At 45.1% G+C, this 25,459-nt stretch overlaps 2 protein-coding genes and 2 long non-coding RNA genes across 8 annotated transcripts in view; 1 reads left to right on the top strand and 3 right to left on the bottom strand.

Annotated features, from left to right (window-relative positions):
* The window catches only part of LOC115129648 (zinc finger E-box-binding homeobox 2-like), an 80,239-nt gene extending 77,601 nt beyond the window's left edge, over positions 1–2,638 (bottom strand). For 2 of the 4 annotated variants that reach the window (XM_065018747.1, XM_065018750.1), the window contains exons 1-2: positions 2,415–2,637; positions 743–898 (exon numbers count right to left, since the gene is read on the bottom strand). In XM_065018747.1, coding sequence (XP_064874819.1) covers positions 743–815 — 73 coding nt within the window. In that variant the 5' untranslated portion in view covers positions 816–898; positions 2,415–2,637. Of the gene's footprint in view, positions 1–742; positions 899–1,030; positions 1,126–2,414 lie in introns of those variants that run through there. The other 2 variants (XM_065018749.1, XM_065018748.1) reach the window with 2 other exon arrangements.
* Positions 2,639–3,385: 747 nt separating this feature from the next.
* Positions 3,386–25,139, top strand: LOC115129642 (uncharacterized). 2 transcript variants are annotated; one of them, XR_010463975.1, is made up of 3 exons: positions 3,386–3,707; positions 4,023–4,093; positions 24,554–25,139. It is a non-coding gene; the product is annotated as an uncharacterized LOC115129642 (long non-coding RNA). The 2 variants fall into 2 exon arrangements; XR_003863680.2 differs by lacking the exon at positions 24,554–25,139 and adding an exon at positions 5,452–5,780.
* LOC135571809 (uncharacterized) lies at positions 13,175–16,680 on the bottom strand. The gene is made up of 2 exons (XM_065018746.1): positions 14,247–16,680; positions 13,175–13,846 (listed from the first exon to the last, which is right to left on the bottom strand). Exon 1 carries the CDS (start codon positions 15,383–15,385, stop codon positions 14,459–14,461), a length of 927 nt encoding a protein of 308 aa, XP_064874818.1. The 5' UTR covers positions 15,386–16,680; the 3' UTR covers positions 13,175–13,846; positions 14,247–14,458.
* The window catches only part of LOC135571810 (uncharacterized), a 171,968-nt gene continuing 159,683 nt past the window's right edge, over positions 13,175–25,459 (bottom strand). The window contains exon 2 of the long non-coding RNA XR_010463974.1: positions 13,175–14,292. This is a non-coding gene — a long non-coding RNA (uncharacterized LOC135571810). The remainder of the gene's footprint in view (positions 14,293–25,459) is intronic.

Below are 25,459 nucleotides of genomic sequence, written 5' to 3'. Positions count from 1 at the left end.
CTGTTTCATATTCTTGTCAGTTGCCAACGGTGTGGGACACTAATCATTCCTTACTAAAAAAGGGGACAATGTTTCGAGAGAAAGTAGATGTAACAAATAATTTGGGTACAACGCGAGAACTAAACATAACAATAACGTTTAGACATATACAAACGAGTTACATTAATGAAATAATATACTCAGGAGTGTGAGAATCTAAGCAATGTGTAGCATAAGGAACAAACACTTGCTGAAAAGAACTATGCTACAACAACTAAATCTACAGGTACGTCAACTACAGAACAGCAAATAAAATCAGTCCTCGTCTAACGGGTTTGTCTTGGTGGGCAATAAGGGACTTCGTGACTGAACCGTTATATGGGATGGGAAACTTTCTGAAATTCCTCTCACTGCTACTCAGTCTTTTCGCGCAACGATAAACTCTCAACTTATTACAACTTCCGTCTTAATCGTCTCTGTAAAAATTACGAAATTAGCAAAGACGTTGTGCTCCTAATTTCACAATGAAGGATAGACAGTCCCGCCTGTGTACACAGTACAATACGGACACATTACGCATTATTTCCCAGTTAGAAGTGTCCCTTTATTTCCTATGAGACGAGAGCAGAACAAAAACACGCATTTGGTCATTCGTAGCCAGCCCTTCTGAACTACAGTCACAGTGACAACATTACAGCTCTAGATCCACAACAAACATATTTTGCAAATGACAGTATGTTATTTTTATATCTATTTTTCTTACCGTTTTTCCTTCTTGGGTTGGCTTGTTTTCGCCTCTTACACCTGGGGCCATCCGCCATGATCTCGTGCTTCATTGATAAGAGTGGATCAGATGGCAGCTCGCATGGACTCGACTCCTTGAATCAGCAGCAGCAGCAGCAGCACGCAGGCTCAATATCTAACAACCAAACACAGGCAGCAACAATGTGGGTACACTGGACTGACTGGGAGAAACCATTTAAATTTCAGGCGCCAAGTAAAAGAGAAAATAATAGAAAACCCAATATCCACATTTTATTTGATTTTATACCTATGCTAGAGTACGATAAGGGGTCGATCAATTGTATTGTTGATCTGTATAATGCCAGTGATCGGGGATGATGATAAGTGGAAGTGAACATGACGACGGGGAAGGAGAGGAGGCAGAGAAAGGGGGAGACATGGAGTTGCACCTTCAGTATGAGGCATAATTCACTAAGTCATGGCCGTGCTGGGTTAAGCATATGCGTTTTACATTCTGTTCATTCAAATAAGAAAAGTTTTACCATTGATCCTTTTCTTTCTTTTGTGCTGTTTTCATTTTATGTTCTGCTTCGATATATATATACAAATAAAAATAACTCGTATATCGCAAACAGTAGGCCTACATTGATTTCTATGGGTTTATGTTTTTTTTAACCTTACATTTTTAAAATTGAGAGTAACCTACATTGATGATGACTGGGGCAATGTTAAAGTTATGAGTTCAACAATAGGCTTTGTGTCAAATGTAAATATCACAGAGTGGAAAGAAGAAAAATTTCACTCCGCCAGGCCCATATCACAACACAAAACAATAAAAATGAAAGATGATACAAAAAGCTATGTTGTGAAATACGTAGGGCTAAATGCATAAATGTAAATGTACTCCACAATTAAATTACGAATATTACTACATTTGTTCGTTTAAGGTTCATTTTAGATAGCATGCATATTTTACGTTTTAGGCCTGTCATGTTGAAAAACGTACATGCATAAATAAGTAAAAACAGACAAAACATGAAAACATTCATGCTTTCAACGGACCAATCGTGCGAAATGAGTGGGTTAAATTCAGCCAATGGATTGTATTACTATGAGGAACGACCCACGACAGGAAAAACAAATAAACACACAAAAACTAACAAATACCACAAAATGATGTGTCAACAAATATACAATTATCCAGACAGGAATTGAAACATATTACAGCTATCTAAACAAAATAATGTAAATAACGTTGATATGATAAGCGAATATTTACCATATTGTGAGACAGACAACTTCTACTCTACGAAACCAAAAAAAATACAGAAAGACACTAACAAGAAGGAGTTGGATACAAAAGGGTGCGTGCTTGGCTCGGTGAAAGTGAATCCAAAGCTGAATAAGACCGGGCTTGTTTTTTGTTTTTTTTTCTCTTCGTTTTTCGGCTCGAAGAGTATGCTTTTCATCATATTCTATAAAACTGCATATTTTCTGTTGGAACGCACTTGCAAGCCTAGGTATTTAAAAGGCACCGCTACCTCATCCACCTGTGCAGGTAGAGAAAGTTTAAAGTGAACGCAATACTACATCACCAAATCCCTTATAAAAGCTCTAAGTCGCAATCTCTAAAATGATAAATGACCTATTTTATAAAGGTTATTAGTCGAGGTAAAGAAATGGACACATACCTGATTTCGTATAGTAGTATCTTTTCGGTTGACTTCGGTTGTAGTGATAACACAAGACTGCAGCGGTAAGAAATTGCGGAGAGAAATGTGCAGGGATCCTTGCAACGATAATAAAGCCTTAGAAATAGTGGTTCGGAAGGACCGTTATTCCTGCTAGGGCAGGTTAGGACTGATCTCTTTCAGACACTCCAGGAAACAAACCTGGGGACGGACTGACGTGTTACGCCTCTTCTAATGACATTTTTTTCTTTTTCTTTTCTGTACTACGGAGGAGAGGAGAGAACCAACTCTGGGACACGCGCCACCTGTCTTCACGGGAGGGGATAATTGAGCAGGACCAAACGTGAGCATCTTTTGGTAAACGTGATACGTTTTTTAAAAATGTATTTTATCTCCCAGACTGTTTGATCCGAGTGAAATGACTATGACTATGACGGACTATGACTACCACGTATAAGCAGCCGAAGAAACAAGAATATTATCCGGGAGAAGAAAAGTTGGAACACTCTCATATTCAACCCACACGACCACAACTGAAAGGGGGGAAAGGGACCGAAATGATAGCGTTGCAAGTTTGACTGACTCTCACACATACCAGGGATGAAAGTATAAGGGTTGCGGAGTGTTAAGGAAGTGAGCATCAGCGGTTTGGGTTGTTAATGTTTTATATTTGTAAACGTGTATTTATTTGCCTCTATGGACGTGCGTTTATGTTGTACTATCGTAATAACCACTATGAGTGGAGCATGTATAACGGCGCATGCCCCATGCACCTACAAGAGCAAAAGAGATGTGTATATTGAGGCGCTTCTCGCAGGTGCAGTCAGGTGCGTACAGGTACTTTATTTGAAGTTTTCCCGGTGTGTTTTAAACAAAGTGTATGTGAACTCATCACTCTGACCAGGATTGAAACACGTCAAGTGTGTACTTTATTCCTTTTTTTCACAGGTGTTATTCAAGGTTATATCGACCAAAATATTTCTCTCTATTGCAACTATATGACATGGTTATTACTCCAATTGAGGTTTCTCTATTTGATTTATTCATGTATTTCCTTGTGATGCTGTTGTTTCTATTTCTGTCTGTCTCTCACTATAGATGGAGAAGGAGGCTCCACCTTTTCAACGCTGTGATTGGTTATGTAAATAAAGTATTATATTTTCTGTCCTGTCCTATGCAGTTATCAACTGTATGGATAATTAAATCATCAATCAAGAGGCTCGACTGTTTGATGCCTTTGTCCAAAGCCAATCAGATTCCAGAGAACTTGGAAGCACAGCTCGAGAGAAAAAGGTGCTCAACATCTGGCATTAAATATTCCAAAAGGCGGTCGATATAGACAGCACAGCTGAAAATAGATTGATATTAGAGTATTTTTCAATATTTTTTTTATCTGCAATTCATTTGAATGAATTATATATAATTGTATTAATTACAATTATGATTATTATTAAGAATATTATTATTTTAAAAAAAAGTGTAATATTACGATTTGTATGTGTATTATTACACGTACAGTATTGTGTTTATTTGTAGCCTACTACTATATTTATGTTGTATTTTCATTAGCTAGGTATGTACAAAATAACGTTGTTGTCATTTATGCAGCTGTTATTGGTCGCAGTCAGGTGATAGTGCGTTACAGACTTGAAGAAGGGGATCCCGCTTTACTGCAGCTGGTAAGTAGGCTACTCCAAACTCAAGTTTTGCAGCTCCACGGAGTAATCTGCTTTGTGTGTTAATGTTATGTACAGCATGTGTGTGAGATTAAGACTGATGTAGGCGTGTGATTCGCTTCCGATTTTGACAGCAAATAATAGCCTGCAATTGCATGCCAGATAAAGACGCAAAGTCATTCATTTTAAGTGCGCACCGAATGTATGTCAAGCAAGTGCATGGTCTCTGTCTGACTTGCCAAATCCCTCTGTGCTGCCGCTCAACAACTGGAGCGGTGTCCCTGCTCATTCATTCCCGCGCGCTCTGAGTGACACCGCTCCTTGCTTCCAGCTTGAATATTTTATACAAACATATACAGCGTGAAAGGGGATTACTGACGATGGTTGACCTATAGGGGGACCTTAGCGTTAATGAATCTGTTAATTTAATTGAGAGGAAACACAACACACTCTTGTGGCTCTGGAAAGCAAGTGTCTTTATTTGTACGTGCCATGTTTGCCGGTATGAATTATATCAATACAGCAAATATATGCCCTTTGTCAGTTTTATCATTACTTATTCATTTAGCAAGGAATCAAATATGACCGTTTTATGAAGCAGTAAATACATCTAGGCTATGTCAATTTCAACTAGGTTGACATTTAAATGATCGTGTGGCGCAACAATAAAACTGTATAGCTTATATCCTATGCACCACAGAAGCAGTATAGGCCTATGGTTTATATCAGAGTGTTGCAGTACAGAATACACAGTGGAATCAGTAATGATCCTGGTATTTAACCTGGTAGTTATTCAACCAGTCAACTGGTCTACTCACCTGTCAGGTATAAGGATTCTAGCGTTACAATACGGTGCACTTGTATTTTTTAACAGTTGAGGATAGCAAAATATGTAAAATAATATATAAAATAAAATAAAAAATACATTTTAAAAAGTCATTACTGACCGTTTAGGGTCCCGAAATCACCCTCATCAGGTGGAACACATTTTGAAAGAAAAAGGGGGGAAGGTGGAGGATGATGAGTGAAGCCCAAGACCTTTTTTTGTCTGCCACACTTTGAATGCAGAGAGCAGACGGTGACTCCGTTCAGTTTATAGACTCCACTGCTGAAGCACACTACGGTTCATGATTATATCAGGAGCCAGATGTGACCTCTCACCTGCCATAACAGTATCATAAGCATAACACGTCGTTTCTTTGTATACTAATAAGACCTTTTATCTGACTATTGCCAATATAACATGTCGGGTAAAAGTACAGCAGTTTTACACAAATCCTAGTCTATTGTATAATTCCAAACCAGCCACAAATTATTATATTTTCCAAAGATATGTAATTGATGTTGTCCTCCCCATACAGTCGCATGGAAACACAGCTATCTTTGGATTCCAACTCCCTGCAGGACTGCTGTTCTGTGCTGGGAAAGGAGCAGCTATCATGATGGAATTGCTCCCCAGAAATGTTACATCTGTGCTAAAACTTAGGAGGAGGAGGAGGAGGAGGAGAATTCACAGGTGGTGGTGGGAAAAGAATCGAATGGAATGGAATCCCCAAACTAAATAAGAGAGGGGGATGAGAGGAGGAGGAGAACAGGACGGTGTCATTTCCTGTACATGAGAACATACCCCAAAGCTGCTCTACATTTCACTGTTTCAATGTCGCCCCTAAATAAAGTTCACAAACCACAAGTACGGTATATGATCCATTACGGTAAGTAAGATTTATGTTGAAGATAATTCAATGTCTTACATAAAGTATGACTACTTTTATGACTACATATATCCTATATACCGCTGACAGCTTCTAACAACGATGGTGAGTATCTAGTATGTCTGAGGCCCTAAGCATACAGTTGACAGCATTCTAAAGACGTTTGGTATACAATACAATGTATAAGTGCCTAAATAATAATGGTGTGACACAAACCATCTCCTTCACCAGACCATATCTATCCCTCTAGTTTTGTTTTTTTAACTCTCCCTCTCTCTCCGTACACTACAGTCGCCACAACAACATCGACTGTAGGTCTCTCTATGGGACCCGTTCTGTGATATTCTGATCCCACTGCTGTAGACAGCCGCAGATATTATGCCATCCACCGTTGCTCGCAGTGTAATAGAGTGAAGAACATAAGAGATTGATGGACAATTGGAGAACAGAGTACGACCGTGTGTGTGTGTGTGTGTGTGTGTGTGTGTGTGTGTGTGTGTGATCTTCGGGGAAGAAGTCTCAAACACGGGAAATTCATTTAGTTTACATTCGCTACAGGCCTTACAGGCAAATGAGCACTTGTCCTTTGCTTGTGCTTTTCTCAAAAACACTTCAGATGTTTCTCAGTGTATATAAAAGAAAGTGAGACAGAGAGAGAGAGAGAGGAGAGAGAGAGAGAGAGATCGCAAAGTAACAGATTGCTTAGAAGCAAAAATCTTACATCAGAAACATATAGATTATTCTTCTGTTGGTTGCTCTTGTTAAAATCAACAGTGTAAGTGCATGGTGACTGGATCTGAGACTGCGAATTACAACTTGTTCATTTGAGCTGCACAAATAAGAGACAGATCAGATGTTCTGCTTTACTTTGAATCTATCCTGTGGAAAGAGGTCAGGTCCCCAGTGGCCAGAAAAGTAACAGATTGGTGGAGGGAGGCTGTGAGGGACTCAGAAAACCAGTATTTCCTGTTTTAATATTTGGATATTCCCTCTTTGCAAAGTATTTATACCCAGAAGAGATAGACATAAAACACAATAAGTTAATATTTGACATGGACAAAAGTTAGTCACCCAAAGTGTGCTTTAAAAAAAAGGTAAGCTGCTCAAGGAAAACAGGAAAACGTATTTCACTCTTGACTCGAAAGATGACTTATCGCTCCCTGGAATGAATAAATGACGGTGGCGATGATGCATTATTAATCAAACATTTGAATAACTGTTGTATCTCTAATCTCTTCCCTACATTTGCATATCAGCCTTTTAATGTCTGCTTCCATATATGATGCTAGCTACTTCCTCTTAGGACATAGAAATAAAATTAATATAACCAACTTGTTTCCTCTAACCAAACCATGTCTACTCTCTCTCTCTCTCTCTCTCTCTCTCTCTCTCTCTCAATTCAATTATATTTGCTTTATTGGCATGACGTAATTGTCAACGGGACAACAGTAACAACAATAACTAAGGGTCAAAATGCATTGAACAATAACAATAAGCATAGAGGACATGTGCAGGTTGGTTGGTCTGTCAGACACTGTCCCTATGGCAGGCAGCAATGTAGTGTGCTGCCAACCCATAGCTCTCTGTGTCCTCATCCAACAGGATGGGTAGCTTATTCTCATCAGAGAGGCCTTTCAAACCTTGAATAAAGGTTTCAATTTTGGGGAAATTACACTCTCTAATTGTTTGACTTTTTTGGACATTTCGTCAGGAAATGCAGCTGTCTCAGGTTCTGCTGTTGTGCAGTGATTGCACAGCCTTTCCTCTACAGGGAGCCAGGTTTTCCTGTGTCTACCCTTCTCATTGGCAAGGCTGTGCTCACTGAGCCTGTACTTTGTTAAGTTTTTTCAAAGGTTTTGAACAGTAAGCATGGTCAAATAGTTAGCCACTGTGTACTGTCGATTTAGGGCCAAATAGCACTGCATTTTGCCTTGTGCTTCTGCATGTGTTTCCCAATAAGCAATGTAGTTGTGTTTTTGACTGTGTTGTAATTTGTTTTATTCTGATTGATTGGATGTTCTGCTCAGTGTGTTAGTAGAACAGGTTTGTGAACTCAGCCCCAGGACCAGCTGGATGAGGGGACTCTTTTCTTTGCTCAGCTCTTGGAATTGCAGGGCTTGGTAATGGAATGAGAGGGGGTCACCGTATTTTAGATGTTCCAAAACTGAATTGCTCTTTGTTGAGTTTTTACTATTAGTGAATATTGGTCTAATTCTGCCCTGTTTCTCGATCTCTCTCTCTTGCTCAACAATTTCAATACGGTGTGTTCATTTACACTAACCTGGTGCACAGCAAGGGTGATATGTCTTGGATAAAAACCCAATAAACTCAAATTGATGTGGCTGAATAACAATGCAGAAAATGACATGTAATTCTCCCCACCCTCCCAACTACCAGCCACTGTTTATTTAATGCAATTATGGTAGGACAATTATCAGGTTGGATATCTACCAAGCATCAGTGTTCATCAAGGTTTAGTCCTCCTAAGGGGGGGGGGTTACTTTGACTCTCAAATGACCAGGGTGTAAAATAATAGAGAATACCTTAGTCATTGTGAGTTGTAACACTGTCTATTGTTTGTGATTTTTTTTCATCCTGAGAAAAATATTAATCACAATGAAGCCGCTGGTCACCACAGGGTAGGTAGAGGGTGTTCACAGATGTTACTAGGCAAGTCAGTTAAGAACATATTCTTATTTAAATCAAATCAAATCAAATCAAATGTTATTTGTCACATACACATGGTTAGCAGATGTTAATGCGAGTGTAGCGAAATGCTTGTGCTTCTAGTTCCGACAATGCAGTAATAACCAACAAGTAATCTGACTAACAATTCCAAAACTACTGTCTTATACACACAAGTGTAAGGGGATAAAGAATATGTACATAAAGATATATGAATGAGTGATGGTACAGAGCGGCATAGGCAAGATGCAGTAGATGGTATCGAGTACAGTATATACATATGAGATGAGTATGTAAACAAAGTGGCATAGTTAAAGTGGCTAGTGATACATGTATTACATAAAGATGCAGTAGATGATATAGAGTACAGTATATACGTATACATATGAGATGAATAATGTAGGGTATGTAAACATTATATTAGGTAGCATTGTTTAAAGTGGCTAGTGATATATTTTACATAATTTCCCATCAATTCCCATTATTAAAGTGGCTGGAGTTGAGTCAGTGTGTTGGCAGCAGCCACTCAATGTTAGTGGTGGCTGTTTAACAGTCTGATGGCCTTGAGATAGAAGCTGTTTTTCAGTCTCTCGGTCCCAGCTTTGATGCACCTGTACTGACCTCGCCTTCTGGATGATAGCGGGGTGAACAGGCAGTGGCTCGGGTGGTTGTTGTCCTTGATGATCTTTATGGCCTTTCTGTGACATCGGGTGGTGTAGGTGTCCTGGAGGGCAGGTAGTTTGCCCCTGGTGGTGCGTTGTGCAGACCTCAGTACCCTCTGGAGAGCCTTACGGTTGTGGGCGGAGCAGTTGCCGTACCAGGCGGTGATACAGCCCGACAGGATGCTCTCGATTGTGCATCTGTAGAAGTTTGTGAGTGCTTTTGGTGACAAGCCGAATTTCTTCAGCCTCCTGAGGTTGAAGAGGCGCTGCTGCGCCTTCTTCACGATGCTGTCTGTGTGGGTGGACCAATTCAGTTTGTCTGTGATGTGTATGCCGAGGAACTTAAAACTTGCTACCCTCTCCACTACTGTTCCATCGATGTGGATAGGGGGGTGTTCCCTCTGCTGTTTCCTGAAGTCCACAATCATCTCCTTAGTTTTGTTGACGTTGAGTGTGAGGTTATTTTCCTGACACCATACTCCGAGGGCCCTCACCTCCTCCCTGTAGGCCGTCTCGTCGTTGTTGGTAATCAAGTCTACCACTGTTGTGTCGTCCGCAAACTTGATGATTGAGTTGGAGGCGTGCGTGGCCACGCAGTCGTGGGTGAGATTGCATCGTCTGTGGACCTATTTGGGCGGTAAGCAAATTGGATTGGGTCTAGGGTGTCAGGTAGGGTGGAGGTGATATAGTCCTTGACTAGTCTCTCAAAGCACTTCATGATGACGGAAGTGAGTGCTACGGGGCGGTAGTCGTTTAGCTCAGTTACCTTAGCTTTCTTGGGAACAGGAACAATGGTGGCCCTCTTGAAGCATGTAGGAACAGCAGACTGGGATAGGGATTGATTGAATATGTCCGTAAACACACCAGCCAGCTGGTCTGCGCATGCTCTGAGGGCGTGGCTGGGGATGCCGTCTGGGCCTGCAGCCTTGCGAGGGTTAACACGTTTAAATGTTTTACTCACCTCGGCTGCAGTGAAGGAGAGGCCGCATGTTTTGGTTGCAGGCCTTGTCAGTGGCACTGTATTGTCCTCAAAGCGGGCAAAAAACGTATTTAGTCTGCCTGGGAGCAAGACATCCTGGTCCGTGACGGGGCTGGTTTTCATTTTGTAATCCGTGATTGACTGTATACCCTGCCACATACCTCTTGTGTCTGAGCCGTTGAATTGAGATTCTACTTTGTCTCTATACTGACGCTTAGCTTGTTTGATTGCCTTGCGGAGGGAATAGCTACACTGTTTGTATTCGGTCATATTTCCGGTCACCTTGCCCTGATTAAAAGCAGTGGTTCGTGCTTTCAGTTTCACGCGAATGCTGCCATCAATCCACGGTTTCTGGTTGGGGAATGCTTTAATCGTTGCTATGGGAACGAAATCTTCAACGCACGTTCTAATGAACTCGCACACAGAATCAGCGTATTCGTCAATGTTGTTGTCTGACGCAATACGAAACATATCCCAGTCCACGTGATGGAAGCAGTCTTGGAGTGTGGAATCAAATTGGTCGGACCAGCGTTGAACATACCTCAGCGCGGGAGCTTCTTGTTTTAGTTTCTGTCTGTAGGCAGGGATCAACAAAATGGAGTCGTGGTCAGCTTTTCCGAAAGGAGGGCGGGGCAGGGCCTTATATGCGTCGCGGGAGTTAGAATAGCAGTGATCCAAGGTTTTGCCAGCCCTGGTTGCGCAATCGATATGCTGATACAATTTAGGGAGTCTTGTTTTCAGATTAGCCTTGTTAAAATCCCCAGCTACAATGAATGCAGCCTCAGGATGTATGGATTCCAGTTTGCAAAGAGTCAAATAAAGTTTGTTCAGAGCCATCGATGTGTCTGCTTGGGGGGGAATATATACGGCTGTGATTATAATCGAAGAGAATTCCCTTGGTAGATGATGCGGTCGACATTTGATTGTGAGGAATTCTAAATCAGGTGAACAAAAGGACTTGAGTTCCTGTATGCTTTTGCGACCACACCACGTCTCGTTAGCCATAAGGCATACGCCCCCGCCCCTCTTCTTACCAGAAATATGTTTGTTTCTGTCGGCGCGATGCGTGGAGAAACCAGCTGGCTGCACCGACTCCGATAGCGTCTCTCCAGTGAGCCATGTTTCCGTGAAGCAAAGAACGTTACAGTATCTGATGTCCCTCTGGAATGCTACCCTTGCTCGGATTTCATCAACCTTGTTGTCAAGAGACTGGACATTGGCGAGAAGTATACTGGGGATTGGTGCACGATGAGCCTGTCTCCGGAGTCTGACCAGAAGACCGCTACGTTTCCCTCTTTTACGAAGTCGTTTTTTGGGTCGCCGGCTGGGATCCATTCCGTTGTCCTGGGTGAAAGGCAATATTCTTGGTCGTACTGATGGTGAGTTGACGCTGCTCTTATATTCAGTAGTTCTTCTCGACTGTATGTAATGAAACCTAAGATGACCTGGGGTACTAATGTAAGAAATAACACGTAAAAAAAACAAAAAACTGCATAATTTCCTAGGAACGCGAAGCAAGGCGGCCATCTCTGTCGGCGCCGGCCTACCCCAGCCAAACCCTCCCTTAACAACACTGGGCCAATTGTGCGCCACACTATGGGACTTCCGATCACGGCAGGTGGGGATTGAACTAGGACCTGTAATGACACCTTTAGCACTGCTATGCGCCACTTGGGAGCCCCACAGCTAACAGGTATACCTGCAATGGTTTCTCCTACACTGGCAAATGTAAACGGTTTAGGCAAATACAGGTGTAGATACAGTCTTGTTTTGCTTTCGTCAAGAAAAAAATAACAACTGCTATTAAAATACTCTGTCACACAAAACATGATGTATCAATATGTGAGTCAAGCCTGTTATCAGCTGTAACTGTCCTGTGTATGGAGCACGTCAATACAGGAGCACTGTCAAATATCAGGGTTATAGAACTGTAATGAACAAATGACTATTGTGATGCGATAATTTCCTCTCTCTCTTCTCAATCTCTCTGTAAAGCACTGGTCTAGTGCCCTCTCACTCTCACCTCTCACTGCAGTCTTTTTGGCACTTCCATAAATAGAGAGAAATTGAAGGGAGTTGATTCCTCTTTGATCCTGGTGCTTGTTGTCAAAGCGCCTGGGATTGAAGAGACTGTTGGCCACAATTGACTGCGACAATTAGGGGATGATCAGAGCCCTGGAGTGGAGCACTTAAAGGGTAATTTACATGTCAGTTTGTTGAATAATAAAAAAAAAGAAGAGGGACGAAAAAAGATATTCAGCTCAGAATTATTTTTTTTTCATTTTATTTTTTCTTCTATGCCCGCCTTGTAAACTGTAATTTGTCCTCTTGCTAAGGAAAAACCTGGCAGAGGAGCTAGGATGCCCATTACCATTTGAAAAGAAGCAATCATGGGACCACTGCTGAGCCTATTGTCCAGCGAAAATGCTGATTTGCAGGCAGTGAGTAAAGGGAAACCTTCTGCTGAGGTAACTCCTATAGTAGCATCCTAATGGTCTCTTCTCTCTTCTGAGGTTTCTATTCTAAACATCTTCAACCCCAAACACTGCCTGTCCCATTATTGGGCTGTTTTATAGCTAGGGGAAGACAGTGGACCAGGCAACCTCCTGGTCACTGAAAAAGAAGCGAGGAAGGACGTAGGGATAGAGGGAGGAAGAAGGGTGGGTGGTGGTGTAAAACGAACAGCAGGTTGATAGGATAATACCCGTCATCTGTTGCCTAGGATCATTCATATTGTGCCCACCCCTGCGCCTGGTCGCTCCCTTCGCTTCATTTCTTCTGACTGCCATGTCAAGTCCGCTACCTCTGTCTGACTGGGGTTGTAAACTCAGTGGAACAATACAGGGACTAGGGAGAGAAGGTAGATAGATGGGCTTTGAGCTGAATAATCTCTCACAATAATCTAACTCCCCTCTTTTTTGACTGTATATGAACTAATCCAGATATTCTTCTTTCCTGTCAACATATAAACATATCCATAATCTAAATCTGTCTAATGTGTAACGGCGTTCTTCGTTTGTATAAAGAGAGGACCGAAATGCAAGCGTGGTGGTTACTCATGATCTTTAATGAAGGATCGCGATACATGAAATAACTGATACCAAATAACAAACGAATGATTGAGAACCGCCTCAGGCAGCCAAGCCTAACTAGACACACCCCTAATCATTCAAAATCCCAATACTATAAAACCCCAATATGAACACAACACATAACCCATGTCACACCCTGGCCTGACCAAAATATATAACGAAAAACACAAAACATTATGACCAAGGCGTGACAAATCAGTCAATTGAAATAAATGCATTAAGCCCTAATCGATGGGAATACAGACATGCATCTGTTGGTCACAGATACAACAACAATAAAATGGGCTAATGCGCACCCACACGACGCCATACATATTGTCTGCAGTTGTGAGGCCGGTTGGACATACTGCCAAAATCTCAAAAACGACACTGGAGGCGGCTTAAGGTAGTGAAATCTATCAAGGCGAGACCCAGATGCAGACACAGGAGGCAGATGGTAGGAGTCTTACAATGTTTAATCATCAAAAAGGGTAGGCAAGAGAATAGACGTGGACAGGCAAAAGGTCGAAACCAGATCAGAGTCCAGGAGATACAGAGTGGCAGACAGGCTCGTGGTCAAGGCAGGCAGAATGGTCAGGCAGGTGGGTACAGATTCCAGAAACAGGCAAGGGTCAAAACCGGGAGGACTAGAAAAAGGAGAATAGCAAAAATAAGTGCAGGAAAAACATGCTGGTTGACTTGACTAAACATACAAAACAAACTGGCAACGAGAGACAGGAAATACAGGGATAAATACACTGGGGAAAATAAGCGACACCTGGAGGGGGTGGAGACAATTACAGCAACAGGTGAAACAGATCAGGACATGACAGTACCCCCCTCCCCTCCCCCAGCGACGCCACTTGGCGTCCTGCCTGGGTGCATATCTGGCTGACCGGGGTGTCCGTGGTGGAAATCGGCAATGAGGACCGGGTCCAAGATGTCTTTAGCCGGGACCCAGCACCTCTCCTCCGGGCCATAACCCTCCCAATCAACCGGGTACTGGAAACCCCTGCCCTGTGGTCGAACCTTCAGGAGGCGTCTCACCGTACATACTGGCTGGCCACCGATAACCCGGGGGGGAGGGATGGGCCTGGAGACAGAAAACAAAGGACAGTGAGACATGGGCTTAATCCTAGACACATGGAAGGTAGGGTGAATAAGGAGGGTACGGGGTAACACAAGATGGACAGCAGTAGAATTCAGGACTCTGGAGATGGGAAAAGGACCAATGAACCTGACAGACAGCTTGCGGGACTCTACCTGAAGGGGCAGATCCCGAGGGGAAAGCCATACCCTCTGCCCAATGCGGTAGTGGCGAGCTGGGGTCCGGCGACGGTCCGCTTGTCAACGATACCTGGAGTTGGTCTTGAGAATAGCCACCCTGGTTCTTCTCCAGGTACGTCAACAGCGGCGGACAAACATCTGGGCTGAGGGTACGCTGACCTCCTTCTCTTGTTCAGGGAAGAGTGGAGGCTGATACCCCATGGAGCACTTGAAAGGGGAGAGTCCCGTGGCAGAACTGGGAAAGGTGTTCTGGGCATACTCCACCCAGACCAGTTGACGGCTCCAGGTAGTGGGTTTGGTTGAGCCCTGGCACCGTAAGGTGGTCTCCAGGTCTTGGTTGGCTCGCTCCGACTGATCGTTAGTTTGGGGATGGAATCCTGATGACAGACTGGCCGACGACCCAATAAGGGTGCAGAATGCCTTCCAGAACTGAGATGAGAACCCCGATCAGAGACCATGTCTACCGGGAGTCCATGGATCCGGAAGACATGCTGCTCCATAAGCTGGGCCATCTCCTTGGTAGAAGGTAGTTTGGGGAGAGGAATGAAATGGGCAGCCTTGGAGAACCGATTGACTACCAACAGAATTACAGTGTCGCCATCAGACGGAGGGAGCTCAGTGACAAAGTCCAGAGATATATGAGACCAGGGACGATGAGGGACCGGTAGTGACACGAGGCCAGAAGGAGCTTGTCGTGGAGTCTTGTTCTGATTACACACTGTGCATGCGGCAATGAAGGCAGAGACGTCAGGGACCTTCAGGTCCAGGATAGGGGCCTTGAGCCTCGCGGACCAGGTTCTCAATACCCAAAACCACAGTGGCAGCAAGGCATGAGGTAGGGAGAATGGTTTCAGAGGTCGTGGGTGTTGCAGAGGAACTGTATTGGCGGGTGGGGGCATCAGGCTTCACATTATTTGACCCTGGGCGGTAGGAGAAGGTGAAGTTAAATCTGGTGAACAGGAGAGCCCACCGGGCCTGCCAGGTGTTGAGGCGCTTGGCTGTATGGAGATATTCCAGGTTATTGTCAGTCCAGACCAGGAATGGCTGTTCTGCTCCTTCCTGCCAGTGCCTCCACTCTTCCAATGCCATCTTCACCGCCAGGAGTTCTCGGTTACCATCATCGTAGTTCCTTTCAGCAGGATTGAGACCATGGGACAGGAAGGCACAAGGATGAAGCTTCTGGTCCTGGGCAGATCACTGGGACAGGATGGCCCCCACTCCAACATCCGAAGAATCCACTTCCACCACAAATTGATGCGAGGGGTCCGGATGGATGAGGATGGGTGCTGTTGTGAACCGATGCTTCAGGTCCACAAAGGCTTTGTCAACAGCTGGAGACCATTTGAACGGTACCTTGGGAGAGTTGAGTGCCGATATGGGGGCCAGCAGGGTGCTGTAGTCCCGCGTGAAACGGCGGTAGAAGTTTTGAAACCCAAGAAACCGTTGCAACTGCACCCTGGACGTTGGTTGAGGCCAATCCACCACTGCTTTCACCTTTCCAGGATCAAGCTGAACATTGCCCTCAGCAATGACATATCCCAGAAAGGTGATTGTAGAGTGGTGGAACTCACTTCTCAGCTTTCACGAACAGTTGATTCTCCAGGAGGCGCTGAAGGACCTGTCTGACATGAAGAACATGTTATTGTGCAGATCGGGAAAAAAACAGGATGTTGTCAAGGTACACAAACACAAACCGGTTTAGCATGTCCCGAAGCACATCATTGACCAAAGCCTGGAAAATAGCGGGGGCGTTGGTGAATCCAAATGGCATGACCTGGTACTCATAATGTCCACTGGATGTGTTGAAGGCTGTCTTTACCTCCTCACATAATCCGTGCAAAAAAGTATCGAAAAGAGACTCCGGATTCCAGGCACTATTGGCGGCCAATGTGCGAAAATCAATGTGTAGCCTGCCACACTACAGGAGTTTTGAAGTAAGTCAAGTAGTTGTCTTTACTATCATTAACTGAAGACTTATAGTTTTTATCAAAGATTCTCTGTAATGAGTTATTACGCGATTAGACTGATTAATCATGTAACCGTAATTACTAGGAAGTCGGGGCACCAAGTAAAAATATTCAGATTACAAAATGATCATTTCCTAAAATAACTTTTCAGATATTTTATCTGATCAATTAGTCTTCGAATTAATTAATTATTTAGTTTACCTTACGTTAGTCTCATTCCATTCTTCAATATGAGTCATCCATACATCAATTGTCTTAAATAATTTATTTATTAGTAACTAAGTAATTCACAGAAATGCATAAACAAACAAACAAGGTAAATGTGGTTACATGAAATGATAGGAGAATGTGCCCTAGTGGGCTAAACCGGCATGGCGGCTTGTTAGACAAAGGGGGAAGTGGGGCTCGACTAAGAAGTCAGTATAGAGTGATAATTATAACAATTGAAATGCTAATCCTTTGCACTTGAACGCTTACTCATTCGGGAACAATTGCAATCAATATATATATTTATGCTCAGTGTGTCGTCTTGATCGCTGGTGAAAAGTTCATTTCTTATGTAGAATTGTCCGTCTCTCTTCCTCTCTATCTCGGTTGTGGTTAGAAGGTGATATTCGTTATAGAATGGATGTTTCGGCGGTTGTCGTTCTTCGCGTTCAATGATACCGAATTCCTAGCTGCAGACTAGTAATTCATATCAAAGACTTGTTCTTATTCTGTCGGTATCGATAGTCTAAGAGTTTAACCATGTGGTATGGTTAACATGGTCTGCAACCTTTAGCCATCTCGAAATTGAGGTAAGCTCGGTCTGCTGATAATTTCTCAAAGTTGGGTTTTATTCGGAATGGCAGAAAAGGGGCTGTCCCAGGAGGCCTGACCCTAACTGGGCTCAGGGCGGTCCTCTGATTTAGTTCAAATCAAAAGGGAATTGTATTTTTCTTCATTAAATAATCCAAAATCATATTACACAATTATACAAACAGTATCATACTCACTCATTCATCTTATACAACAATTAGATGTTAACCTCATATCTGAGGCTATTATATAAACAGCGTTATGGTAATGTGGCCACACCGTCTCCCATGAGCTACCCCAAGTTGTGACAAACGGACCAGTTCGTAGCTGGATTCTTCACCGATCTTTTATACTTTCCGGAACATGAAATTTGTTCGTACATTAAGTTCTGTGAGGTGGAAGGATTTCCTTTGTTCTCCATGAAAATCTACTCTCTCTATACTGTGTGTGCATGAGGAGATTCTCAGGAATTTACAACGTCTCTCTGACCACAGCAACCTAGTTGAAGGAGGAAAGGGGGAGGCAGGGAGAGGGGGATGGGCTTGCTATACCCAAAGAGGCCAACGTCATGACACAGTTTACTGGCCCCCTTTCTCCCGGACACTCAAATACCTTTCTCACTTTTGCCATGAATTCATCCAGATGACCACAAATGGCACAAATGGCAAACCCTGTAAGGTACAACGATTCCCTGTATATCGCTCTGGAGGTGGTAAGCGGGGTTCTCAGGGAGCCGGGATAGACTGTACAAACTCACCACAGATAGGGGAAATATTACTGAATGATTGGGGTTTTTCAGAGGTGGCAGGTAGCCTCTGAGCTAACTCCCTGATTAGCTCCATAATAATCTTTAACCGATGGTCGTGGCGTTCCGTCAAGGACCCGAGCCCTTCCAAAAGGCCCTGTACCAACTCCTCATGTCTCCCAATGGTGGCTCCCTGCAGGGAGACAGCCTGGCGGAGCTGGTCCAAGTCTGCTGGGTCGGTCAAGGCCAGTTCATACTATCAAGGCACAAGGCGAGACCCAGATGCAGACACAGGAAGCAGATGGTAGGAGTCTTACAATGTTTATTAATCCAAAGGGGTAGGCAAGAGCATGGTCATGGACAGGCAAAAGGTCAAAACCAGATCAGAGTCCAGGAGATACAGAGTGGCAGACAGGCTCGTGTTCAAGGCAGGCAGAATGGTCAGGCAGGTGGGTACAGAGTACAGAAACAGGAAAGGGTCAAAACCGGGAGGACTAGAAAAGGAGAATAGCAAAAATAAGTGCAGGAAAAACATGCTGCTTGACTTGACTAAACATACAAGAAGAATAGGCAAAGAGAGACAGGAAACACAGGGATAAATACACTGGGGAAAATAAGCAACACCTACAGGGGGTGGAGACAATCACAGGAACAGGTGAAACAGATCAGGGTGTGACAGAAATTAACATTAAAATATCTGGCAACAGCGCTGGTGGCATGCCAATTGCACGCTCCCTCAAAACTTGATACATCTGTGGCATTGTGTTGTGTGACAAAACTGCACATTTTAGAGTGGTCTTTTATTGTCCCCAGCACAAGCTGCACCTGTGTAATGATCATGCTGTTTAATCAGTTTATTGAAATGCCACACCTGTCAGGTGGATGGATTATCTTGGCAAAGGAGAAATGCCCACTAACAGGGATGTAAACAAATTTGTGCACAAAAATGGAAAGAAATTAGCTTTTTTTGTATGGAACATTTCTGGGATATTTTATTTCAGCTCATGAAACATGGGACCAATACTTTACATGTTGTGTTTATATTTTTGTTCAGTGTAGTTTACTGATCCCAGGAAAATCAGATTGATTCATCTCTCTGTTCTGGAAATTAAACTCGGCTGAATTAGGAATATAGAGACAGGTGGAGGTGGGATTACAGATGACAGATATCCCCAGATTGGGAATATATGCCCGTTCACACTCAAACAACAATACTGTATGGATCTACACAAACATAAACAATAATAAAAACATGCATGAATAAAAATATCACAATTTGAAATGCATTTATTCCTGAAACACCACAATTTGTGTTAAAGTCTTTAAACTCTTAAATCCTCACCACTTAATTATGGTGTTAACAATGGACTGGCTATGTATAATGTTATATTCTAAACAGGCAAGAAGGTATTTGGTAAAACATACACAAATAAATACAAAACACACACAAGCACACACACTGTCAAGACTTCCGCCGAAGTCGGTTCCTCTCCTTATTCGGGCGGCATTCGGCGATCGACGTCACCGGTCTTCTAGCCATCGCCGATCCACCTTTCATTTTCCATATGTTTTGTCTTGTTTTCCCACACACCTGGTTTACATTCCATCATTACGTGACGTGTATATAACCCCCTGTTCCCCCCATGAATTGTTTGTTGTAAAATGTATGTGCATTATAGACTGGTTTGCTACGGGTTATTTCAACCCATATTTTGTTGTTCTGGGTGCTGTCGGATTTTGCCTCAATAACCTCTTGAAGCTAGGGGGCACTATTTCTATGTTTGGAAAAATAAAATTCCCAAAGTAAACGGCCTATTTCTCAGGACCAGATGCTAGAATATGCATATAATTTACAGATTAGGATAGAAAACACTCAAAGTTTCCAAAACTGTCAAAATATTGTCTGTGAGTATAATAGAACTGATATTGCAGCCGAAACCCTGAGGAAAATCCAATCAGGATGTGCCTCTTATTTTGAAACCCTTCTGTTCCTATGCATGCCTATGCTCCATTTAAAGGGATATCAACCAGATTCCTTTTTCTATGGCTTCCCTACGGTGTCAACAGTCTTTAGACATAGGTTTAGGCTTTTATTTTGAAAAATGAGCGTAAAAGATCACATTGTGTAAGTGGATAGGCGGGGGCTCTCAGAGTGAGTTTTGCGCTACAGAGTAAAGCGGCCATTGTTCCATCCGGTGTTATTGAAATACCTACACACATTCGGTTGATTTATTATCGCATATATATTTTAAAAAGTACCTGAGGAATGATTATAAAAAACGTTTGACATGTTTCTGTGGACATTATGGAGACTATTTGAAATTTCTGTCTGCGTTGTCGTGACCTCTCTTTCCTGTGGATTTCTGGACATAACGCGACAAACAAACGGAGGTATTTTGGGTATAACAATAATCTTTATGGAACAAAAGGAACATTTGTTGTGTAACTGGGAGTCTTGTGAGTGAAAACATCCGAAGATCATCAAAGGTAAACGGTTAATTTGATTGCTTTTCTGATTTTCGTGACCAAGCTTCCTGATGCTAAGTGTACATAATGCTATGCTAGGCTATCGATACATTTACACAAAGGCTTGGATTGCTTTCGCTGTAAAGCATAATTTCAAAATCTGAGACGACAGGTGGATTAACAAAAGGCTAAACTGTGTTTTGCAATATTGCACTTGTGATTTCATGAATATTAATATTTTTTAGTAATATTATTTGACTGTTGCGCTATGCTATTCAGCGGTTGCTGACCAAAATAATCCCGCGACAGGGATGGGTTGCGTCAAGAAGTTAAACTGCTCCGTTAATTACCCAGTTCTGCTCTCCTGCGCCTGACTTCCATGCAGCCAGTTACGCACCTCTTACAGAATTCCACACCCGTATATGGAGTCAGCAGGAGCAGGTGCTCCTGGTATAGGGGTTGAGGAGCGCGTCCGGGAGCAAGCGGCGATGCTCCACCATCTCAGCGCCGCCATGGACCGCATCGTCCAAACTATGGACCACAGGGAGAGACAGGGAGTTCCTCGAGCGCCTCCACCAGCACAACAGGGGTCTCCACTACTTGCCTGTCCTGCACCTGGGCCCAGTGGGATTTGTCTCAACCTTCCCCGGGAGTATGATGGGACGGCTGCACGCTGCCAGGGTTTCCTGTTGCAGCTGGATCTATACCTGGCAACCGTCCACCCGGCTCCTTCAGGCCGTGAGAGGGTGTCCTCCCTCGTCTCGTGCATCTCGGGGAAAGCACTGGAGTGGGCCAACGCCGTGTGGGGGGAAGGAGATGCGACGCTGGACCATTTCGATTGGGATCCATGTGAACGTCTCTTTCATCTGAGGCAGGGGATGAGGAGTGCTGAGGAGTTCGCAATGGACTTTCGGACCCTGGCCGCCGGTGCAGGATGGAACGACAGGGCCCTGATTGACCACTATCGCTGCAGTTTGCGTGAGGACGTCCGTCGGGAGTTGGCCTACAGGGAATCCACCCTCACCTTCGACCAGCTGGAGGACCTGTCCATTCGGCTGGATAACCTGCTGGCTACCCGTGGACATCCAGAGCAGGGTCTGTCGGTTCCATCCCCCAGCACCACTGCTCCGATGCCCATGGAGCTGGGAGGTGCTGAGCTCAGGGAGACGGGAGGGAGTTCCTTCACATGCACCATCTGTGCAGCAGAGATCACACTCCCGGTCGGTTCCGGGTTGGTTCCTCTGGGATTCGAGGCAGCAGGCAGGGCACTCTGGCGTCACCCCAGGTGAGCCAGCACCATTCTCACCCAGAGCCCTCTGTTGCACACATGTTTTTGTATGTTACTTCTCCTGAGTTTTCCCCGCATTCCCAGCATAAGGCGCTCGTCGATTCAGGTGCGGCTGGGAATTTCATAGATCGATAATTCACCCATAGTTTAGGGATCTCCATTGTTCCAGTGGCTATGCCCTTCCCAGTTCACGCCTTAGACAGTCAACCATTAGGGTCAGGGTTGATTAGGGAGACCACCGCTCCCCTGGGCATGGTGACTCAGGGGGGTCACAAGGAGAGAATCAGTCTTTTCCTTATTGACTCCCCTGCGTTTCCTGTGGTGCTAGGCCTACCCTGGTTAGCCTGTCATGACCCCACTGTTTCATGGCAATGGAGGTCTCTCACGGGGTGGTCGCGAGAGTGCTCGGGGAGGTGTTTAGGGGTTTCTGTTGGTGTTACTATGGTGGAAAGACCAGACCAGGTCTCCACCCTGCACATTCCCACCCAAATATTCTGATTTGGCTCTCGCCTTTGTCAAAAAGAAGGCGACTCAATTACCACCCCATTGTTCGTGGGGATTGTGCGATAAATCTCCTGGTAGACGCTGCACTTCCCAGGAGTCACGTGTATCCCCTGGCATAGGCGGAGACGGCGGCTATGGAAACATATGTCTCCGAATCCCTGAGTCAGGGGTACATTCGGTCCTCTACTTCACCCGCCTCCTTAAATTCCTTTTTTGTGAAGAATAAGGAGGGAGGTCTGTGCCCATGTATTGATTATCGAGCTCTTAACCAGATCACTGTGAAGTACAGTTAACCACTACCTTTCATAGCCACAGCGATTAAGTCAATGCTTCTTCATGAAACTAGATCTCAGGAGCTCTTACAATCTGGTGCGTGGAAGGACGAGTGGAAGGCGGCGCTCAGTACTACCTCAGGGCATTATGAGTACCTTATCATGCCGTACGGGTTGATGAATGCCCCGTCAGTCTTCCAAGCCTTTGTGGTCAAGATTTTCAGGGACCTGCATGGGCAGGGTGTAGTGGTGTATATTGATGACATTCTGATATACTCCGCTGCACGTGCCGAGCATGTGTTCTTGGTGTGTAGGGTGCTTGGTGTGTTGGAGCTGTATGTCACGGCTGAGAAATGCCTGTTCTTTTAGCAGTCCGTCTCCTTCCTAGGATACTGCATTTACACCTCAGGGATGGAGATGGAGAGTGACCGCATTTCAGCCGTGTGTAATTGGCTGAATCCCAACACGGCAAAGGAGGTGCAGCGTTTTCTAGCGTTTGCCAATTACTACTGGAGGTTTATCCGGGGATTTGGTCAGGTAACGGCTCCCATTTCCTCACTGCTGAAGGGGGGCCCGGTGCGTTTGCAGTGGTCGGCTGAGGCGGACCTCGGCTCCCGTGCTGGCCCATCCGGATTCCTCTTTGCCGTTCACAGTGGAGGTGGACGCGTCCGAGGCTGGGATAGGAGCCGTGCTCTCTCAGCACTCGGGTACGCCACCGAAGCTCTGCCCCTGTGCCTTCTTCTCGAGGAAGCTCAGTCCGGCGGAGCGAAACTATGACGTGGGGGACCGGAAGCTGTTGGCTGTCGTCAAGGCTTTGAAGGCATGGAGACATTGGCTTGAGGGGGCTAAACACCCTTTTCTCATCTGGACTGACCACCGCAATCTGGAGTAGATCTGGGCAGCGAGGAGACTGAATCCTCGCCAGGCAAGGCGTGCCATCTTTTTTACCCTTTTTGTTTTCACCCTTTTAGATCAGGTTCCCAGACCAGGTTCCCAGAATGTCAAGGCCGACGCACTGTCCCAAGTGTATGACACAGAGGAGCGGCCCATGGATCCCACCCCTATAATCCCGGCCTCCTGCCTGGTGGCGCCGGTAGTATGGGAGCTGGACGCGGACATTGAGCAGGCATTACGTGCAGAGCCCGCTCCCCTCCAGTGTTCTGCTGGGTGTCTGTATGTTCCATCTGCTGTCCGTGACCGGCTGATCTATTGGGCTCACTTGTCACCCTCCTCTGCTCATCCAGGTATCGGTCGGACAGTGCGCTGTTTGAGTGGGAAGTACTGGTGGCCCACCTTTGCCAAGGATGTGAGGGTTTATGTTTCCTCCTGCTCGGTGTGCGCCCAGTGTAAGGCTCCTAGGCACCTGCCAAGAGTTAAGTTTACACCCCTTACCCGTTCCACAACGGCCATGGTCTCACCTGTCGATAGATTTTCTCACAGATCTCCCTCTCACAGGGTAACACCACGATCCTGGTCGTTGTGGACCATTTCTCCAAGTCCCGCCGTCTCCTTCCTCTGCCTGGTCTCCCTATGGCCCTACGGACTGCAGAGGCCTTGTTCACTCACGTCTTCCGGCACTATGGGGTGCCTGAGGATATAGTGTCTGACCGAGGTCCCCAGTTCACATCAAGGGTCTGGAGAGCGTTCATGGAGCGTCTGGGGGTCTCGATCAGCCTTACCTTGAGTTTTCACCTTGAGAGTAACGGGCAGGTGGAGAGAGTTAACCAGGATGTGGGTAGGTTTCTACGGTCTTATTGCCAGGAGTGTGCAGCATTCATGCCTTTGGCTGAGATGGCCCAGAACTCTCTTCGCCACTCCTCCACTAACCTCTCCCACTTCCAGTATGTACTAGGGTATCAGCCAGTTATGACTCCTTGGCATCAGAGTCAGACCGAGGCTCCTGCGGTGGACGACTGGTTCCAGCGCGCGGATGAGACATAGGACGCTGGCCATGTTCACCTTCAGGTGAAGGTTACAGCTCCCCCCAATTACCGTATTAACCCCTCGTTCCATGTGTCTCTCCTCAGGCCGGTGGTGGCTGGTCCGCGCCCCCCTTTGGACATTGAGGGGGTCCCGGCGTATGCCGTTCGCTCCATACTGGATTCAAGGCTTCGGGCGAGGGGCCTGGGTTCCGGTGGAGGTGCTGTGTTCAAGTGGAGATGCTGGGTTCCGGTGGAGGACGTGTTGGACCCTTCAATGTTGCAGGAGTTCCACCGTCTCCGTCCGGATCGCCCTGCGCCTCGCCCTCCGGGTTGTCCCCGAGGCCGGTGTCGGAGCGCTGCTGGAGCCGCACGTCAATGTGGGGGGGTACTGTCATGACTTCCGCCCGAAGTCGGTTCCTCTCCTTGTTCGGGCGACATTCTGCGGTCGACGTCACCGGTCTTCTAGCCATTGCCAATCCACCATTGATTTTCCATTTGTTATGTCTTGTTTTCCCACACACCTGGTTTACATTCCCTCATTACGTGACGTGTATATAACCCTCTGTTCCCCCCATGTCTGTGTGTGGAATTGTTTGTTGTAAAGTGTGCATTATAGACTGGTTTGCGCCGGGTTATATCAACCCATATTCTGTTGTTCTGGGTGCCGTCGGTTTTGCCTCATTAAACTGCTCCGGTTATTACCCAGTTCTGCTCTCCTGCGTCTGACTTCCCTGCAGCCAGTTACGCACCTCTAACACACACACGCACACACACACACACACACACACACACACACACACACACACACACACACACACACACACACACACACACACACACCTCCTTCACCTTCCTTTGCCTTGTTTATCTCTAAAATCTTATTTTCCTTCGCTGCAAAGGTGACAAACAGAGAGCAAAGTAGCTCTGCAGGGGGAATATAAGCAGACATTAACACATATACACACACACACACACAAACACACACAGGGTAATGAGAGCTGGAGACACACA

This window comes from Oncorhynchus nerka, linkage group LG5, assembly GCF_034236695.1.
Source record: "Oncorhynchus nerka isolate Pitt River linkage group LG5, Oner_Uvic_2.0, whole genome shotgun sequence".
In the NCBI taxonomy this organism is placed as follows: domain Eukaryota; kingdom Metazoa; phylum Chordata; class Actinopteri; order Salmoniformes; family Salmonidae; genus Oncorhynchus; species Oncorhynchus nerka.
Note: the sequence above shows the minus strand (reverse complement) of the source record. Positions and strands in the feature narration are given on the sequence as shown.